At 46.9% G+C, this 21,554-nt stretch overlaps 1 protein-coding gene across 1 annotated transcript in view; it reads right to left on the reverse strand.

Moving 5' to 3' along the window:
* FAT2 (FAT atypical cadherin 2) overlaps positions 1-21,554 on the reverse strand; it is a 58,337-nt gene that overhangs the window by 20,850 nt on the left and 15,933 nt on the right. Inside the window, exons 3-10 of the mRNA XM_054842247.1 lie at positions 21,062-21,376; positions 14,058-14,119; positions 12,906-13,217; positions 12,040-12,250; positions 9,466-9,623; positions 7,431-7,706; positions 6,766-6,976; positions 1,733-5,785 (exon numbers count right to left, since the gene is read on the reverse strand). Of these exons, the coding sequence (XP_054698222.1) occupies positions 1,733-5,785; positions 6,766-6,976; positions 7,431-7,706; positions 9,466-9,623; positions 12,040-12,250; positions 12,906-13,217; positions 14,058-14,119; positions 21,062-21,376 (5,598 nt within the window). The remainder of the gene's footprint in view (positions 1-1,732; positions 5,786-6,765; positions 6,977-7,430; positions 7,707-9,465; positions 9,624-12,039; positions 12,251-12,905; positions 13,218-14,057; positions 14,120-21,061; positions 21,377-21,554) is intronic.

Here is a 21,554-nt window from a genome sequence, read left to right on the forward strand (position 1 = left end):
GGGCTACTTTTTGATTCTGTAAGCATCAAATGATGAGAGACAGGTAAATCCAGACTAGGCAGGCTCTGCTGTCCACCAGATTCATGTCGTTCCTGCTGATGTTCCACAGAGTAGATTTTAAATGGTGTGGATCATGCCCCTGGAGAATCCCTCTCTTCTGGCAAGGGGCTGAACCCATGCTGTTGGGCAGGAGGAGGGAGAACTTTAGGTAACGGGAGGCAATGAAGAGAGCTGGCTGCAGGGCTTGTTTGCGTTAGACTCTGAAGGGCCTCGCACAGCCGGGTAAATTAAATTCACTCTCTCTCTGTTTTTGTGTGCTCTGCAGTGATGAGGTTGTGAATCTGGAGGCACGAGGCCTCTTCTACCCCTTCTTCTGATGCTGGAAGACTCCAGTCCATGCTCAGATTTAGTTTCTGTGTGTTTGAAATCAATTTGCATGTGAACAACGAGAAGCTGAGCTCTGTGTTCACCTCCTCCTTTCTTTAACTGCAGCACTATACTGCGGTTGTGTTTATATGTTTATGGGTAGAGTTTGACTCGTGCTCGTAAGTACAAGCAGAGAGAACATACGTATTCCCCATTAACATAAGTGTGCATTCTCTCTGGTTTAAAGTAGCTGGAAGTTACTACTACCTTTAAGATGGCAGAAATGCAAATACATAAATGGATTTAATCTTTCCTGCCAAAGGCTTGCAAATACCCAGGCATGCCATAAACCAGTTGATAGTACCTGCATTCCTCCCCTGTTTTGGATGGTTGCAATAATAGGTAACAGGCTGCAGCATGATCTGGCTGAATGTTTTGACCCTGAAGGGTCCTCATTTGAGTTCGAACAAACATTTTAATTTTCCAGGTCTGAGAAAGACCCTTTGGGGTCAAAAAGTACCGTAAAATCAAGTTTCTACATGTGCAGATGCACAACAAACATTCCTGTACAACTTTTTTTGTTGTTTTACAGCAGTGGTTAATTTTAGTTGGCACAACTGATGTTTCAGGGATGCAAGACTCATCTTTCGTGTTTCTCGTTAGCCAAAACCCTCCCTGAGATTGATATGACAGTCTCAAATATCCACCAAAGTGGTTAACTGCAGCCTTGTGAGGTCTAATTATTTGATAAGTCAAAGTGGCTTCATAGCAAACACATTTAATACCAGGAAGTTATACGCATCTTATGTGCATATATATAGTTATTAAAAGGCTAGTCTTATGCGTGATGTATAAACTGAATGCACTGTTTGCAGGAAGAAAAACTGGGTCAAGGACCTTAAATACAGATCACAGTATCTACGTGAGAAAAACCTTCCTTCCTGCTGTACCTCTATTTCTGTCCTTCCAGCAGATATTATAATTACACTGTCCGAATTATTTCTCTATTAAGAAAGTGTAAATAAATATATCTACAGTACTGTATAATTACTTATATATATATAAAATATTATTTCCAAATAATATTTATTTCCAAATAAATTGGACGAATCAGTGGTGAGATAATTGTTATAATCACAATTCCACCCACTGCAGTTAGTTACTAAAGAGTTTTGGATACCCCAGCCTTATTTAACTGAAGAATCCAGCTCATGACGGAGCTCAGGATTCATCTCCTGCCTCTGATAGGACCGCCAGTATAACGCTATTTCTGTATTAGTATTCTATAGGACAAGGTATCAAATCCTCACTTTGAGACGACAGTCTGTTCTTGCCCACTGAAGATTTAAAGTCAGGAGAAACTCACCAGTTATGTAGCATGTGACTCGCCGGTTCTGCTCAGAGATGTCTGCATCGATGGTACTCAGTGTGACAACAACCTGCCCTGGCTCTGCGTTCTCAATTACCGATCCTTTATAGAAATCTGAGGTGAACTGTGGAGCATTATCATTTTCATCAGAGACAGTGACCTCCACCAGGGTTTGGGAAGAGAGCTGGACTTTCCTGCCATGGTCAGTGGCCACCACATAAAACCGATAGATCTCCTGAGATTCGCAGTCCAGCTCTTTTAATGTGGTGATCCACCCACTCTCACCATCAATGGTGAAGAGTCCTCGGAGGTTGCCAGATTCTGCTTCCAGACTGTAGGTCACCTGCCCATCACTTCCTGTGTCCTGGTCGTTTGCTGTCACTTGAATGACTGTGGTTCCTGATGGCATGTTCTCCATGACAAAAGCTTTGTAGGGATCTGCCTCAAAAACAGGTCTGTTGTCATTTACGTCCTGCACTTGGATGTTCACAGAGACCAGGGAGACCAGCTCAGTCTCCTGATGTGAGCAGTGAGCCATAACATCTATCTGGTACCACTTGGTGGTCTCATGATCCACAGCCTTTTTGATTTTCAAAGCCCCTGTTTGTTCATCCAGTGTGAACACTTCGTCCTTGTTACTTTCTGTAGTGGTTCCCTTCACCAGGCTGTATATGATGGGATCCTCTGCAAAAGCTTTGACCGACCCTATTTCTGATCCCTCTGGAAGATCCTCAGATGCAGAGAATGTATAAAGGGGCTCAGAAAATCTTGGCAATGTCACCTCCCTTGGAACAATCTGAAGATTCACTGGGACAAGGGAGTTCCAGTGAGGGGGTCTGCCATCTTCAGCTTTCACCTTGAAGTTAAAGGCTCTGTTTTCTAAACCAACAAGGCTCTCTTTGACCTTAACAACCCCAGTGGCAGCATTGATCTCAACAAGATCTTCTGCCACATCTTCCACAGAGTCAACGGAGTAAATCACATCTGCATTTGCACCTTCATCAGCATCATAAGCCAGTACCTGGATGACAGGGGAGCCTTTGCTTACATTGGACTGGATGGATAGTGTGTATTCAGAGGCTTTGAACTGAGGTGGGTTGTCGTTCTCATCTGTAAGAATTATTTTGACAGTGCAGAACGCAACCTTCCCGCCCCCGTCCTTGGCCATGACTTTAATGGCAATGACTCTCTCTGTTGAATTTTCCCTGTCCAGTTTTTGCAGTGTGGCAATACGGCCTTTATTGTCTATGGAGAACTTCTCATGGGCGAGTTTATTTATGATGGTATAGTCTATGGTGCCATATGGGCCACTGTCTGGGTCAATAGCCAGCAGCTCAATCACTTTGGTACCTATCTCAGCATTTTCTGCCAGCTCTGCCTCGTACATGTTCTGCCGAAAAGAGGGGCTGTATTTGTTGGCATTGGTGGTATTGATATACACAGGCACAGTGCTCTTGAAAACTCCGTCTGAAGCAGAAACTCTGAGATTGTAAGATGACTCCAAGTCCTTTTGGCAGCGGTTGAACATGGATATTATTCCAGAAGTGCTGTTGATAGCGAAATGCCTGTTGTCATTGCCTGAGAGTATTACATATTCCAGTCGGGTGGTGTCTCCGCTATCGGGGTCCAGGGCTTGGACTTTTATCACAATGTGCCCACACGTAGCCATTTCGCTTATCTTGGCTTCATACTGAAGCTGGCTGAACTCAGGGGGATTGTCATTGATGTCTGTCACATCCACAATTACCAGGGCATCGCTGCTAAGCGGAGGCATCCCATGATCTGCAGCTCTTACTTTCATGCGAAACTGTTGATTTTTTTCATAATCAAGTGCTTGAGCCGTTGTTATTTGCCCTGTGCTGGCATCAATATTAAAGAACTTGGTAGCATCTGAACCATCATCCAAGATCTGATAGGAGACCACTTTGTTTCTGCCTGAATCCTTATCAGAAGCAGAGAGCTGGACAACGGGGGTCTGTGCTGGCAAACTCTCCGAGACAGATGCCATATAGATCATCTGAGAAAATATGGGGGGATTGTCGTTAATGTCCTCTACCTCCACCTCTACTCTGGCTTCTGAAAAGGATCCTAGTGCTGTGTCTGTGGCTCTAACAGTAAACGCGTGTTTTGTCTCTACCTCATAGTCCAGCTGGCCTGTGACAGTAAGGACACCAGTTTTGAAGTCGGTGCTGAACAGCTTCAGGGAGTCTTCTTCCACAATGTTGTAGATGAGGCGCAAGCCTTCAGGGCTGCGTGCCTGTATGTGGAGGATAGATGTGTACAGGGGGATGTTTTCTGGCACCTTCACTCGGTAATACAAACTTTGGAACAGAGGGTTGGATTTGTTCCTCACACTGATCACAACCTCCTCTTCAGCACGGAGGGGAGGCTCGCCTTTGTCCTTAGCAATGACTCGGAGGTTGTATTTATTTAAAGCTTGGTGATCGAGAGGCTTCTTAAGTGAGATGTCTCCTAGGTAGGGGTCAATCCAAAAATATTTGTAGTCCTCTGCAAATGAGTACGTAATGGCTCCGTTATCCCCTATGTCTTTGTCTGTTGCTGACACCTGGAAAAGTACGTCACCTGGCTCTGTGCCGTCCTGCACCGAGGTGTAATATGGCACGTTCTCAAACTGCGGTGGATTGTCATTGACATCCTCTACATAAACCTTCACTGTGGCTTGAGACACTCTTGGTGGTTTCCTATTGTCCTTCACTTCCACAGCTACCTCATGCATGTCTTGTGTTTCACGGTCGAATTTCACACCCTTGGTCTGGAGTACTCCAGATGCCTGGATCATTTTGAATCTTTCCTTTCCATTCAAAAGTGAATAGAAAAGTGGTTCATTTAGCTGATATCCTTTGACACCAAGAACAATGAGAGTCTTCTCATCTGTAGAGTTCTCCACCACAGTTGCTGTATACACGTCTTGATCAAATTTTAAGCCAGTTCCTTGTGCTTGAGTTAAATTTAGCTTAACCAGAGCAGTACTCTTATATAAGCCATCACCAGCTCTGACCGTGAGTTCACGATATCTTCCCAGGCCAGTAGCATTAAGAATGGAGATGAGACCTGTGAGTGGATGAATACAGAAAGCATTATCAAGGTTCCCTTCCACAATGCTGTAGGTCACCTCCGAATCCGCATCTTTTGCCTGCACTGACACAAGCTCCATCCCTGGGTGGGCAGGCAGCAAGACAGAAAGTTCGTAAGTGTCTTTGAAAAAGACTGGAGGTGAATCATTCACGTCTTTAACATGGATTGTGACCTTGGCTGGCTTGGATGCAAATAAGCTGGGACTTCCACTGTCACGCGCATGTACACTGAAGTGGAAAACTGGGGTGAGCTCATAGTCTATATCGGCACGACTGGTAAGCGTCCCTGTGCTGGGATCTACTGTAAAATATTTCAGTGCCTCCGGTTCCAAAATCTCATAGACCAGCAGACCATTGGAGTCTTGATCAGCATCTGTTGCATGGGTCACGAGGGGAGCATTGCTTTCATCCAGAACCATGCTTTGTGATGGAGCATTCTCCATGATCCAGCCAACGAAGGAAGGTTTAACAAAGATGGGCACATTGTCATTCTCATCTATGACATAGATTAGTACCATTGTGTCCATAAATACTCCAGCCATGTTGGTGCCACGAACTTTCAACTGGTAAAAAGATACCTGCTCAAAATCTAAGCTCTTCTGAGTGGAAATAAGGCCTGATTGATAGTTCATGGAGAACACACCATCTCCATTTCCATCTTTTATTTCATAGCTGACTGGAGACACACTTGTGGCTGAAACCTGGATCAGAGGAGAGCCAACAGCAGTGGATTCACTGATTTCCGTGATGTATTCAGCCTCTGGAAATTTTGGAGGCGTTCGATCAGAGGGTCTAATGCGGACGTGTACTGTAGCGGAATCTTTAAGCTGGGGGAACCCCTGATCTTCTACCTTTACAATAAGAGTAAATCGCTCCTGTCTGGATGGGTCCAGCTTCTGGGCAACTGTAATAATTCCAGAATATGGGTCGATGCTGAAGAAACCTTCCCCATTACCTGCAAGAAGAAAAATTACAAAGTGAAGAATGCAGACACCCTATTGGTTTTGGTTTTCTTATCCTCTTTTCCATAGATGCCCCTGATTTCAGACCTAACTAACATCTGTTTCTTTCACTGGGAGACAACAATCTTCATTAATTTCTAAACAATTTTCATTCTGAGAACAATGAACCCATTGAAATCTACAAGCTAACTTTTAAATCAATCAAAATTTAAATTAGAGATAAATACCCTTCTAATTTGAGCATATTTAGTGGTGGCAGAGCATCTGCTTGAAGCTTTTGCCTCGTGTGCAGAACATGGTAGCACAGACTGTACTAGTTGCTTCAAGCCCTGTCATGCTTATAATTACCAATACTTCAGGAGCAATTAAATTCCTCAGTCCTTGATCTAAATTGCAGTCAGAAAGATGGAGCAAAGGATGGCTTGACTCCTGCAAAGAATTTACCAGCTTAATAGGTGATGTGGCACAGCCATAAATATTTGTTTTACCCTTTAAAGTGAATTATAAAATATTTGACCACTGAGGTTGTATGATCCAAAAAGACTGTCAACCAAAGCTGAGAGTGTGTTCACCTTTCCTCAAAGATGTATTTCTTGGTGGAACTGGTGGAAGTGATGATGACTGCTGTGGGAATGGGAGTACTTTTGCCTAACAACTGGACAGGGATTCCTCACGCAGTTCCCATAGACGGGAAGAGCAGATTTTAAGTTGATCTAACTTGTCCAATCACATTTTTTCTTAGAACTGACATTGAACTGTCTTCCTCAGGAAGGATGCCTTTTCAATAGTATGGAAATTTTCATAATATCGAAATTACCTGCTTGCTCTAGATTTTCTCTGGATTTTAGCAATGTGCAGCCTTTACTGTTCTTTGCAACAGCTAGAGAAAGCTGGTCAACTGTTTGGCCACCAGCTAGAGAGTGGAAATACAGGCATGTTCATAGCCAAAACCACCTTGTTGCATGGCTCTCACCTGCCTGAAGGGAATAGTGGATTTCAGCATTGGCTCCTTGGTCCTGATCAAGGGCTCTGACTTGCATAACTTCTGTGCTCACTGCTGCTGAGTCCAGCACTTCTGCTTCATAATGGATGCTGCTGAACTGTGGAGGGTGAAGGTTGCAGTTCTCCACATGAATGATGACCCGAACAAAGTTTCTCTTGATGGGGACCTCCTGGTCCCGTACCTGAATGACAGAGGAAGAGCAAGTATGGTCACATCAGGGAGTAGGCAGCTTTTCCTGCACCAGGCTTCCAGTAGCTCACCAGGACTCTTACAGAGTCTGTTTCAGTGGTACCAACCCCTTGGGTGGGAATGAGCCTGTAAGTTTCAGCACCAAAGCTCAGCCTTGGACTTGAAACTAAACATTAATAATTAATAACTGTGCTTTCTTGTATAAGAATCCAGTGGCCCTCCAATGAAATGAGCAGGTGACGGGCTCAGCACATGGTTAGAAGAAAGTAGGGTGTTACCTAGATTTATCCAGGATGGTTATATAGGAAAGGTTAACACCCTGCTTTCTTCTTCCCTGTTGTTCTAGACAAACCCTCCCTCAAAGACTAGAACCAGTCTGAATTTCTCCAGTGACCCATATATCCCAGAGAAGCTGATGGACTCAGCAGGGTTTGGCTAGGACTCACCATTACTGTTAGGGTGTGTTGTGGCATGGGCTGGGAGCTGAAGCCTTCAGCTGTTGTGAGGACCCCACTGCTTGGATCCAACTGGAAAAGTCTTGTGCTTTTGGGGTCCACACTGCCATGGATGGTGTAGATGAGCCCCTTGCCTTTGTCCTTGTCTGTTGCGCTGACTTGAAGGATTTCCCTCCCCGAGGGGGTATCTTCAGGAATCCTCACCTCATAATGGCTCTCCAGGAACTGGGGACGGTGCTGGTTGATATCAATCACATGGATAAAAGCCTGTGGGGGAGACAGCACAGTGAGTGCAGCAGAGATGTGGGAGCAACCTGCCTTATGCAGCCATGTAAAATCTCAGCTATGAACCCCTCTTGGGTGTATCAATGCTCTTAGCCTGTAACCCGCACAGCTCTTCAACTCTTGGGGCTTTGCCATTCATGGTGACTGGCAGCCCTTTTGTCCTTCTCCTTGAGGAACTCCTGCTGTGCCTTCCCTTAGTGATTTTCAGTTTGCTTCCTCTCATTTTTTTTTAATCTCTCCAATCTGGCAAGCCATTCAGACCGAATGTGCCTGCACTTGGCACATGGGAAACCGTCAGAGCCTGCTGTGAAAAGCAGCAGTTGCTCAGCTGTGGTGCCAGCTTCGCTGGCTGGTGCCTCCATACCAGCACTCATTAATTACACACCAGAAAGCTGACAGAGAGAGGATGTTTGGTAAAGGAAGGGAGGGGCTGGCCTATCTCAAGACCAACACATGTATGGAGAAGGTATGCAGAAGCAAAGCTTGTGGTCTACGCTTTTTAGACAAATCTCCTCTGCATTTAAAGGCAAACCCCTGTGAATGGCCTGCCTGAACCCTGCCTGCAAAGTCACCTAGTTTCTTCTGTTTGGACTCCTACCCTGACCATCCTGACCCCCCTACTGATGTGTTGACTGCATCTTAGGAAGTCCCAACCAAGTGTAATGATTTGCTTCCTTTAGCAAACCTGAACATGCCACGGGGGTTTTGCACAAGCAGGTTTTTTTGACATCTGCTAGCAGACTTGAGTGCCAAAATAAATGTAGGGATGAGATGCAAGGTGGCAGAGAATGCACACCAGGCAAGGTGGGGCTTTGTTTGTTTATTTGGAACAATACTTGAAGATAGTTGAGATAGCCGTCTATTAGCATTTTGTTTCACAGGAATGGTAGTGTTCCTCAGCCATCATCCCCCGCAAACCTCCGCAGTGAATTTCCCACGATAAGCGTCACTGACGGGTGACTCACATTCTAGGTCTTCCTGTGCAGTGAGGGCTGGATTTTTGGCTGCTTCTTATGTGCGGAGAAAACAGTTGGTTAAAGACCAAGCCCTGAATGCCCCTCCTGAGGGTAGGTAAGGATGGGCAAATCTCATCAGCCATTTTAACTGGGGCTCAGGGACATGCCTGAGAGCAAAGTGCCTCCTTTCACCAGCGCTTGCTTTTCATGTGGCAACTCAGAGGACACAGCATCTCGGCAGCTGCCCCACTCAGTCCCCTGGACCTCAGTGCTGATACATTATCAATGCTCCACACCCTTGGAGCAGCACAGGGCAGGGCCTGACCTCACCTCTTGCAGATGCATCTGTGGTGGCTTTACATAGGCTAGCAAGTCCCAGGAACACCTTGACATGGTACCATGGACCCAAGCCTGATCTAACGGCATATGCATGTCCCTTATGTCTTAGCTCGTTGTCCCAGCCATGTTGTAGCTCAGCCTGAGCAGCTGAGAGCAAGCTGGGGTCTGAGAGTGTGAACTGCCACCCCACCTTGGCTGGTGGTGTAGATGTGTCCTTGTGTGCTGGCTGTGATCAACAGGAGAGGTCTGGGCTTTCCTAGACCATTTGTGTTTCTAACAACATAAAAAAAAAAATCTTAGCTTGGTACTTAGGAGAGACTTGGGTCACTGTGTAATGTAAGATCACAGTGTAAGGAGATTCTTGTGCCTGGCACCTGATCCAGAGTTCAGTGGAGTCAGAAGAAAGATTCTCTTTGGCATACACTCACTCTAGATGGGGTGTCTACTAAAGAAAACAGCATTACCTGGGTTTTGATGGTAGTGGACCCATCAGTGACTTCTACTGTCAGGTTATAGCTTGACTTCTTCCTTGCATCAAGGGCTCTTGCTATGACCATGCTGCCTGTACTCTTTTCAATGTCAAAATCCATGTCATCATCGCCGCCTGGAGTAAGGGAGAGATGAGAAAAGGAAATGAGGGGGCAGTTACAGTTAGATTTTTGTCTGGAGCAAGCTGCAGGTGCCAGCAGCCTCTGCATGGGAAGGAATTCTAGGAGCTGCCTGAAGATCCAAAGGATCTGCTGTCCAGACAGCATACACAAACTGCACAAGGAGCTCGTGCCCAGCCACAGATACGTGGCATGCCAGGCAATATACCTCGAATGGGGATTGTAGGCATTCACTCTAGCTGTACCTCTTTGATCACAGCTAGGTTGGGGACAGTGCCACAGGTGAGGTTTCCTCTGAATCTGGAAACTAAATACAAAATGTGATAGATGGAGACAGGAGACAGGGAGGACATGGAGAAGCTGGACAAAAAGGTAGTCACAGATGGTGGCAAAGGAGTGTGAGAGGGAAGATGAGGGGAATTAGAGAAAATGAAGGGGAGAAGGGGAAAGGGGAAAGGATGCACATATGCAGTCACATTTGAGCACTGATTTATTTGCACAAGGTCTCCAGCTATGCAGCGTCATAGGCTTAGCATGGATCAGGGACCTGCAGGGCCGAACCATGTTCCTGCTGGCTTCCAATTCAAGGTCACGCTGTGGGTATATCAGCGATGGTCTTCATTGCCACGGTTGGGAGCCTGTGAGCTACCTGAAGAAGCCCAATACTTGAACAGTTGGGGAGGCAGACGGTGCTTCCAGGGTGAGCAGAGCCTGTTGCCTCCAACCCAGATGGCTGCATAGTGCAGGGAACCGCAGGCCTGAGCAGCTCAGCAGCAGAAGGCTGTCCCTCATGCTGTTGATGTTCAGCCCTGGCGTAGCAGCTCCTTTCTCATGCCTCACTTGCTGGTGGCCTGTTAGTTCTCTAAAGCATGTGAAATGCTGCTATGTTGTTCTGAGATATGGACAGGCAGAAGCAGTTTTCTGCAATTTGTCCCAGTTCTCAACTTCTCCCTTCCCAGCTACTGGATGCTATGGATTCTGCTTTATTCTCTTACCAGCTGGGAAAATCTTGGCTGGTGGTTAAATTACACATCATCCCTTGTGGCAGAAATGACAGCCATCTGGACACCACTTTCCTGCTGGGACGGAGAAAGAAGCAGAGACAGAGGAAAAGAGAGACCCATGGATGCTTTTGCCTGAGAAAAGAGAGACGAGCTCCCTTTGCACAGTACCAAAGGGAAAGAGGAAGCCCAGGAAAGGAAAGAGATGAAGAAAGATGCTGCTTTGTCAGAGGTTTTGCAGACACCATGAACCCCAGTGATGGAGCCTTTGTGAACTGGGAAAGGTGAGTTTTTGAATGAGGTGCTGAAGGCTCCTGGATCTCTGCATCACCTGCTTGGTTGCCAGCTACTGTGATGCTTTGTTTCCGTAGCAGTGAACATGAAATCCTGTCCTCTTCCACCAGTAGAGAAACCAAGAGAGTCCTGAGTAGCATTTGGTGCTCTAGAAACTGGTAAAGATGAGGTCAAGCACACAGGGAAGCTCTCAGCAGGGAAATGATTCGGAGGAATATACCGTTAATTCTGCAAAGCCAAGCAGGCACTACTAACGACAGAAAAGCCTTGCACTGATATTGTCTGCTCCTTGTAGCGTTATATCTCTTGTTGCTTAATTGTATTTATACACCATTATCCCTGCCCTAACATAGTAACAGGAAAAACTATTCACTCTCCCAATTAAGGCTTTGTCTGACGAGGGCAAGCCCTGCAGGCGTGTCAGGGAAAGGCTGTGCAAGGCAGATGGGAGCACCACTTCAAAACACCAAATTACATGAGCACAATTGGCCCTTCTTTGTAGGACCAGTTCTGCACACGCGCTGCCTGACAAGTCCCCTGGGGTGACAGCCCACATCCCCTCTGCCCTGCCATCATGTGTCTTAGAGGAGGCCCTAGAGCTTCTTCATGTTTCATGTCTAAGTCATCCCCGGGATGCGTCGAGGTGGAAGGGAGAGCCCCACCAGTTAGGTCAGACCAGCGCTTTGAGGAATCTTTCCCTCTCGGCTCCCTGCCGGGACGATGGGCTCAGCAGAGAGGGACAGACGGGGGTTGTCTGCAAGACCCAGCCTGACACCTGGATCCTCGCAGGCTTTTTTACCACAACCAACAGTGCAACTCGATTCCCAAGAGGAGCTGGTGTTGGCATGCCCTGCCTTTCACGCGACATCGGAGAACACCTCAAACACTGGCAAGTCCCAGAATGTCATTAAAAAAGTGTGTTTGATAATTGCACTTGGCACCGGAGCCCTTGGACTGGCAGCTTTGCCTATTGCTGTTTAAGCCTTTTGGTGTCTGTAGCTCACCTACACCTAAAGCAAACAACTTCATTAGCTCAGGCATGCAAGTACTGAAAGCCAAGGGAGCTGGGGCAAGTGCTCCCAGACATCGCTGCCCTGGTTTAATGTCTGTGTCTCACCTGTGATATTAAACCACACTTGGCTGGGGCCCATTTCGATGCTGATCACTCCCACCATATGGTTTACAGGATCTGTTTCCATCACGGCAAAGTTAAAATGGGGTTCATCGAAAGCTAGTGGCTCCGAGGAAGGGCCAGGCCGGGTGACCCAGCTGATGTGAAGCCGCACATGAGAGGAAAGTGGTGGGCTGCCGCCGTCTGTTGCCTTGACCTGCCGGGAAATGCATGTGCAGTCAGGGAGAAGGCTGGTTTAGCCCATGGGAGCCCCATGGGAAGCTGCTTCTCCCACCCAACAGGAGTTTCAGGTCCGAGTGCACCCAAAATCCCACAAAACAAATCTTGACCGAGTGGTCCGTGCTCAAGCTGCTTACAAGGTAGAGCTGTGCAACCCAAATTCCTCTTGACCATCAAGCAAATCTGCCTAGCTCAATCCACAGCAGAGACCTGGATCACAAGCCTTGTTGCAAGGACACACATAGTGTGGGAGAGCTTTAAATCTGTATCCAAGCCCCATGGTCTGATCAGACTGCCAAGTGGAGGCACTGCTGAAACCCAAAGAATGTTCAGGTTCAGGTCCACACCCATATGGGATAGTGGATCACTGTGTTTGTCTCTGAGAGTGGGTTGGACAGTTAATTTTAAATTTATCCTCCATTTTTAATAGCTTCTTACCTTCTGCATTTCCCATCATTCCCTCCCAGTTTCTCCCCTGTAACCTAAGTGTGTCTCATTCAAGCTCTCCTCCCACTGCTGCATTCCCTCCATCTCTTTCCTTCTTTTATCTTTTCTGTTTCTGCAGCCTTTCCTCTCTTTCCCTCTCCACTCATCCCTTCCCGTCGGCTGTCTCAGTTTCCCTCTCCTCTCACCGTGAGTATGTTGTATTCGGAGGCAGGAAAAGCCTTCCTGGAGAACACCATGCCAGTTGTGGGGTTGATGGTGAATATCCCTTCCTCCTCCTCCTCGATGGTGTAGGTGATCTGGCTGTTCTGGCCCTGGTCACGGTCCGAAGCGATCAGCCTGTAGACTGGTAGCGGCGTCTCCGAGGCCTCTCTCTCGGGGAGCTGCACCATGAAGAGCTTGTGGGGAAAAGTGGGAGGACTGTCGTTGGCATCCAGGACTTGTATCACGACTCTGCTGGTGGACTTCAGGGCTGGCTCTCCGTTGTCAGAAACAGCCACCTGCCAGCAAGCAAAAGGAGTAGGTGACAGAGCTGCTTGTCGTGACCCAAGACACAAGCAGCCAGCGTTCATCCTGATGGGCAATGCGTAAACCAGGCTTTTCGTGTGGATCTGCATTTGTAGCTCAACATCTTTAGAGACATTGCTCCTCTCTGTAGGGTAAAATCTGGTGGCTGTAGCTGGCACTGGGCAAGGCTTGTGCAGGCACAGGGAGACATGCCTCCAGGGCTTCTGCTTGCAGTTGCTCAGGGCAGTGGGTGAGATCAGTGGCTAGATCAGACTGTTGGTCATTTGGGGTCACACAACTGAAAACATTTCTATTGTAATGGCTTAGCAAGACCCATCCTCACTTCGCTGTGCCTGTGCGTGCTCGCAGTGTGTTGCATTTCAGAAAGAAATGTATTATCCTCCATCACCCTGATAGACTGCAACACCTCAAGATCCCTCTAATATAAACATGCATAGCTCGGAGCAGCTAAGGATGAGGGCGACACAGCAGTGTCTGATACAACGAGATAAATGAGGGTGGATTTCTCTGGCTTGCTCTTTCCCCCATAAGTTATTATCCATCCTGCTAGCGGACAATTCCAGTCCTCTTCCTGCATTCCCACAGCTTCCAGAACAGGACTTTTGCTCCAGTCTTCAGTAAGGAAATAATAAACCCCGCAGTACTGCTGCAGCTGTCTCTTAGGGCAACACACACGATTTAATTAAGTTTCCCAGCAGTTGGGAGCTGATGGGATGAGATTCTTTCTCTATGCTCCAACTTGCAAGGAAAGCTCTTTGAGGACTTAATACACTTGTAGGTAAATAAAGCTAATTGCAATCATCATTACCCACCTCTAGGATATGTTCAGCCTTGTATTCTCGATCCAGCTGCCGTGAAGTCGTAGAAATCAGACCTGCCAAGACAGAAACCCTTTGAGCTCCAAGACTCAGCGTCCAAGGAAAGCCAGAGCTGATCAGATCCTTGTGTCCCACATCAGCCTGCCCGCCCATCTTGTTTCAGGTTCCCTTTGTGATCGGAGGAGAAAGACAGATACCTCCAGGGAGCAAGTTGTCCACTTTCAGTGTAAATCCCTGTGCAGAGGTGCTGCTCTCACTCCTCTGATTACAGAGACCACGGATGAAGGGGGACACCTACCAGATGCCTACCTCAGTTGAGGGTTGTCCAAGCCATGCGGCAAGGCATTTGATGAGAAAGGCTGCAGGACCGCGAAAACAAAACTTTTCTTATGCATCTAAGTAAGAAACATTCTGCATGTGCTGGCACAAGTTTGGCCTCTTAGCAAGTCTCAACTCTTATTTTCCCTGTGTTGAACCTTGCTCTTTATAATTTACAGTGTTTTGACAAAAGTTTTGTCTTCTGACTTGGGAAATACCCTCTATTCTACCGCTAGAAGAAATGCATTCAGGCTAAAAATAAGGTACCCAGTTGATAATAATGTTGGCTTGCTGAGAGACAGGGTGAATCCTCTAACAATTGCAAGATTTGAGGGATTTCTAAAAAATACACACTAGTTTAACCACAGGGAATAGGTTGGATGCAGGAAGGAGGAATTGTGGCTATAGTAAACTACAGTTTAAACAAAATCATCATAATTGCCTCTTTTTGGCCTGTCAATGACTAAGCTGATGTGCAAGTGTGGAAAGGATGGAGTTGAGGCTTGTGTTTCCATGTCTGGTTTGATAATAGTCCTCATCAAGTGCCTTGACTCTTCACCTTTGGGGAAAAGCAGCTCTAGATCATTTTCACAACTGCTTTACAGATGATGGAAATTGTATATATAATGCATGATTTTCTGGCAGTCTCAAGTCTGAGGGAGTCTGTGAGTGGTTTTGTCTGTTCCCTGCATCTCCTGCTCCCAGCAGTCACTGTTATCATGGTGTTTATTCCTCGTGAAGGGAATTCCCTCTTCCTCACGCAAATGAAAGCAGGGTGAATTTTCCTGACCACCACAAGCAGTGATACAGGCTTGTGCTACTCTGGGAAATGCTTTGCATGGGAGGCAGTGTGCATTTGCAGTGGTGTGAGCACGTGCACTTGTGCATCCTGAAAGACTTGTAAATCAGTGTTGCGTGAACCCATCTCAACTCTCCTCTCTGGTCCAAAGCCAAAAAGTTTTAATTAACAGTATTGTTTTCAGTTGTATCATACCACTTTGGTGGATTGCTGTCTGAGCATGACAGGCAGGAGAAAATTTGAAATGGCTGCAGGAAACACTGGGCAGCTGAAGGAGGGAGTGCAGAGCAGCTGCTTGGAACAAGACTATTGTTAACCGTTTCCACTTGTTCTCTGGGATTATTCATATTTGGCACCAGCCGCTGCACTAAACATTTATTTGATGCCTTTACAATCATAAATTAACACTCCTTAATGTGTTATGACAAGATGATTTGGAAGACTCTGCATATATGTCATGGATTTTTTTTTTTTCTTTCTCCCTAATCTTCCTTTTGACATCTCGGCAGGTGAAGAGGACTCAGCAGTGGCCTGAGAGCACACCAGCTGAGGAGCTTTTGAATCCCTCCCAGGCTCATGGGAGGCTGTAGGGCTCCAACAGCAGCAGAACTCTTGATATGCATGGAAATACTCTCTTAATGGGGGCCTAAAGAAGGAATTGCAGCTGTGGTTCACTGAGATCTCTGATGCGCCTGTCCACATTGCCAATAGGCTGGATAGGACAGGGGAGCAAAGCCTAAAACTTCAGCTACCTCAGGGGATGGTTCATAATTTCATCTTAACAAGCCTATAGGACACATAGCTAGATATTGACAGTGGAGTCACGCAATACCTGTGTGCACACTGGGGATATTTCTAGTCTGCAGATTGCAAAATTCAGTTGCAACAGACTAATACCTTCTTTGCACTTGGTTACTGCGTGCCAGCTGATGGAAGGTAGCTTAAACCACTCTGAAGTGATTATCTGGATTTGCCTGGCCACACCCTGAAATTCTTTCATGACCTAATGGTAAAAATGCAAGAAAACAGGATCATAGCTGAGCTTTCTAGAGCTGGAGAAGGAGGACTCTAGTGAAGGCAGATGAACTGGAACTTAATGACTGTCTCGAATGTCTGTGCCACAGAAGATGCTCAGATCTCCTGGGGAGTAAGAGCTGACTCTTACAGATCACAGGGATCACAGACCTGTACCGTATCCCAGCTGAGAGTCTTAACAGATGGCATTTTTGGGTTTAGCTTCATATCTGTGAGTCACAAGTCAAAGGGTTGGCTTCTCCTCCTGACCCCAGGCAAACTCCCTCTGTCCCTTACCCTGTGCTCAATCACGGCTCCCAGTTCCCCTCTCCAAAGCCAGTTACCACTCTGCCTTGAGATCAGAAAACTCTCGTGGTTAACGGTTAATTACTGTAATTCCCGTACGGAGCCGTGGTGCTGTGCGGCTGCCAAGATGCACAAACTGCCAGCAGTGTTCACACGGCAGCTGAGCACCCAGAGACAGGGAGACGGGGATCGGACGTGGTGCTCGAGAGAAGCCAGCTGGAATTAATGCATATTTTTATTTGTTGCTACTTGGTTATACACCCTGTGAAGCCAGAGGGCTAAAATAGAAGTGGAAACTGTTATTAAAGGGGAATTGCCATCAGCTTTTGTGGCCTAGGGAAACAGTTCCTCGGTTCTTTCTGCTGCCCCCTACAAGGACCTGGGAAGTGCATGCTTAGTTTTTAACGAGAGTGTTTTGTGTGTGTGTGTGCATGTGTGTGAATTATCAGTCCAGTTCCCATCTCTCTGGATAACACCAGCCAGCCCATCCCACGGGACTTGCGATCGAGTGGGTGTCTTTTATTTGTCTACTTGTATGTGGCCCTGAAGTTTTCTGCCAAGCCCTACAGAGACTGAACAAAACTGTCAAATACCCTAATTGCACTTGGCCTGTTAGCCAAGATCTGCATTCACCTGAAGGTCCAGGAATAATCCCTTCTGTTCCTTGCACACAGACAGGCACAAGCTCTGCTCTTGCAGCCTATCTACGCACAGCAATGGGAAAGGATTGTCTGTAACTCTCCTGCTTGCTGCCTGGAAAGGGGAGAGAGGAAAGCTGGTCGTGTTGCAACAGGAGCAGCAAAATTAACAGCGCATTGTTGTCAGGGAACAAAAAATAATAATAACTTCTGCTGGCAAGAGCAGGGCTGGGGTGGAGGTAGCTGGCCCCCTGCCCTTGCTGCAGGGAGGAAAATCTAAGATAGTTAAAGTAGCCAGAATCAGGTTTGCAGGCACTGGGGCTTTCAAAAGAGCCTGAGAAGGGAAAAGATTGTTCTCTTGAAGTCCTCTTTCTGTTGTTCCACTGTTGCTTCCATTTCATCTTCTCTTTTCTTCTCCTCCCCTCTTGATCTGACCCTGCTTTGCACTACTCCATGCTCAGCTGGAGCTGGTGGTACATTGGCTCGGGGAGCAGCAGTGCAACCATCCCTCAGATCTAAAAAACAGGCTGTGTCTGGATGTCCTTCCATGCAGAGAAATGCAGGGAACCACAAGCATCCTGGGGAAGCCCATGGACACTGACACAGCAGGAGAAGCACCAGAAGAACAAGCACTAGATAAGAGCTGGAGATGAACAGTCCAAGACAAAAGGATTCTCCCAACAGCCTTTCAGCAGGATGAATGGCTTCATCCTGACTCTTCCTGCCACAGCCTCCCAATTCCTCCTGGTCCTGTCTGGACTGGAACCCACTTCACATCAGGGATGGTAATCCCTGCACAAAACCAGCCAAAAACCTTTCCAGAAAAAGAATACCCCAAACCCTACCATCTCCCCATCTCCCCATGTATCTATCTATCTATCTATCTATCTCTCTGTCTCCCACAAACACTGCTCTGCACCAGCTGCCAGGCTGGGCTGGAGAGATTCCATTGCCGATGGCAGAAAGCTTTCATCTCACTGCACAGTTTTATTCCCTCTTCTCATTAGTCTTTCATTTATTTTCCCTCTTTTTTTCTCCACCCTCTTTAGGGAACTGAGAGCTGGAAGAGCTTAGAGATCTTCTGTGGTAGTTTGGGGATGCTGGAGGAGCCAAGTCCTGCTGAGGGACACTTATCATGGCCATTCCTGTCTCCTTGCAAGGCTTCAGGAGGAGAAGTCAAGGGGCCTTGCTGGGTGTCTCCACTGGCCAACCCACCCTTGTGTCAAAATACTGGATCAAACACAGAACAAGCTCGCTCCAGAACCAGAACCAGGTTACTTGCAATAGTGTGGCACTGTGCCCTGAATAATCATCCAGGGCTATTCTGCAGGGTTATTCTGGGTGTAGATGTGCCTGTTGTAACAGTAAATCAGGACCTTAATTCCCAATGAATGAGAACAAGCTTCCTCCTCCTCTCCCTCTGCCAAGGGGCTCCTACCAGGAGTGCCCTGCATAGGAGAGACCCGGGGAGCTCACCACAGACCTCTGGCCCTCTTGTGCTCTGGCTTATTTTAGTGCCGATATGACTTATGTGTCCTTTGATGACAGTGTGGGATGGGCGATGAGGTCTTAATCACAGTCTTCTCCGCATGTAGAAGCCTGACACATGCGGATTATCCTGTCCTTTGCTCAAATCATGCGACTAAGAGCAGCAGCCTCTGTGGCTGCAGGGTGGCAATCTGGATCATATAGATCTCTGGCATTTCAAGAACTGAAATGTTTCGGGGTCTTTTTGTGATCAGTTCCTCTAGGTAGTGAAAGAAGAGATGCAATTATTGCATTTGAAAAACAAAGGACATGTCCTAACTAAAAATCCGGAATAAACATCAGTGGTCTAGTAGCACTATAGTGCTCAGATACTTGCAGTGTTTTCTCTCTTCTCCTGTTCAAATGTAAGAAATTTAATTTACTCTGCACTGGGATAACCCTTTTTTTGAATACAACCCTGCAGTGATGTGAAAACTGAAACCCTGCAGGAACTGGAAGACCAGCAGTTCATCTTCCAATGCTGCACTACCAGGCTGAGACCAAAGATTATATTTTTATTCTACTTAATGGAGCAACTAGCATGCCCTTGTCTGCAGAGTGAAAATATCACAGCGTTTCCAATAAGCTGCCTACAGCCCTGAAATTTAGACAAGCTGTGATATTCTTTCTGGCAGTAGTAACAGATGACTACTCTTTAGATAGTGTAAGCATGAGGATATAAACTGCTCAGTTTATGCCAATGTTTGCAGGTAATTATTTGCTCTTTTGGGTTACATGCAAGTAAAACAATGGGTAACTGAATCCTCATCAGGCTTTGAAACAGGTCCTTAAATGAACTCCAAGCTCAGGGTTTAAAGAGGAGACCTCCAGCAACTGTCCAAGAGATAAGATCAGCTCATTGGTTTCTTACAGGACTGACAAACTTATCACTCTTCACATGCAAATTACCTGACTGTAGAGAGAGATGGATAGCAGATGACTCATACCTGAGAGAGCTTTTTTTGTCTAAGATGGGAATTAAAGGGTTGGCTTAGAGGCGAGGTGTCTCATTAGCAAACGATCAGATTTTGCCAGTGTTGCTTATTTTGCCATAAAACATGACAGCCTTGGAGCATGGCTTTCTAGGGCTGCAGCCACACTGGGGTGAAAGTTTTGCCTGCTGCCTGCGGCATAGAGAAGGCTGAATTTCCTGCAGGGTGCATGGGTGCAAGCTGGAGCTCAGCAGATTGAGGGGAGCTAGCCTGGTGTCCAGATAGCCGTTTCTGGTCCACATCCCATGGAAAAGGCAGTGGTCTTCTAAAATAGGGTCTCTGAGGGTACCTCTCCCTGGAACCCAGCATTTGTGCAAGCTGTCTGTGGGGCTGAGTTGTGCACATATGATTGGACTACGTGGGAAAGTTGGATGCAGAGCAATGCCCTGACGTGGCTAAAAACCTTCTGACAGTGGAGATATAGCTACAACTGGGGGTAGCAGTTAGCTGACATCTCCAGGTGTATCTACATGGTACCACATAGAGGCACCCTAGGAATCTGTTGCAACCAGGATTTCGGTGTTCAGCACAACAATTTCTTCCTAAACGTCCCGCTCCTAGCCACTGTAGAGGACTGCCAGAGAGCCATTACACCACAGGCAACACGTAACTGAGAGCTGCACTAGCCTTTTTCAATACATCCAGCTCCTTTCTCATCTGAGCGCAGGCTTCTATCCCGCTGCAGTAGGTGAACTGCTTTTATCATCCGCAGGAGATCAAAGTCATGCAATTAATCCTCTCCCATATTCAAGCTCTGTGCCCTCCCTTCCCTCTTCTCCCAGGAGCTGATGGCGTGAAGGGCTCGGCACAGCTCTCCTTGCCAGGCTGGCCCAATGTCAGCTCTGCTGGGATAGTTTGAGGAAGCTGTTTACACAAAACATCAGCGGGTTTTTGATGGCTCTGAAACATCTGGTAATTAATCCTCAGATGAAAGATACAGTCTAGGAAGATGGCAGAAGAGGCTTACTACACTTACTACATTAATAGTGCCGGAGAACGGGTGGAGCCTTTAAATGCAGTGGGATTCATTTTTATTAATCCTGCCTTGGTCTGTCTCAGGAACAGATAGTCACCTCCAGAAGGGTGTTTCCTGGCTCAGGCTGTGCAATAGGGCAGTTGTTTATAAGGGGGAAGATTAAAAGCAACTGCTTAGTTGCCCTTAGTTTAGGGCTTTGAAAGAAGCACATTTGTGTCATTCTAAGAGGCATCTGGATGCAAATAGCAGCCCTCAGGTTTAGGGTTTCAACCCTTTGCCTCCCCACACAGTTTGTTTGGAGACTGGGACTTCTGCTGCAGAAGGATGGTGTAACAAAGGCAGCTGTGTGGGCTGTTTATATTGAATATGTAACATCCTCTGGGCACTTGGAAGCTTCAAAAACAGATGCTGAGTTGGGTCACTCTTACCTGTAATGAGGTTAATGGTGAAGAGTCCTTGAGGATTTCCAGTTAGGATGTGAAAAGTCAGTTTTCCCTCTGAGCTAGAGTCTGGATCTAAGGCATCAAGCTGAAGGACAGATGTGTTTGGTGGGGAATTCTCCATCACAGAGGCATAGAAGACAGGCCTGGACATCTGAGGTGGGTTGTCATTGGTGTCGGTGACTTCAAGATAAATTTCAGTCACAGAAGACAGAGGAATTGTTCCCAGGTCAAGAGCTAGCACTGTCAGCCAGTAGTGAGATGTTCCTTCTCGGTCGAGTGGTCCTATGGTCCGGATGGTGCCTAGAAGAATCACAGAAAGTGCTTGTGAGGGATTTAAGGAACTCAGACCACTTTGTCCTTAATGCCAGACCAGTTTGTGTCTCTAGTCTGCTTCCTGGTCTTTGCTGGAGATATAAACTCTGGCACCAACCTTGTATGGCTGTGAGATTGTGTGGAAGGTGAGGGCTTGCTTGTGCTG

Source organism: Grus americana, chromosome 14 (assembly GCF_028858705.1).
Source record: "Grus americana isolate bGruAme1 chromosome 14, bGruAme1.mat, whole genome shotgun sequence".
Lineage (NCBI taxonomy): Eukaryota > Metazoa > Chordata > Aves > Gruiformes > Gruidae > Grus > Grus americana.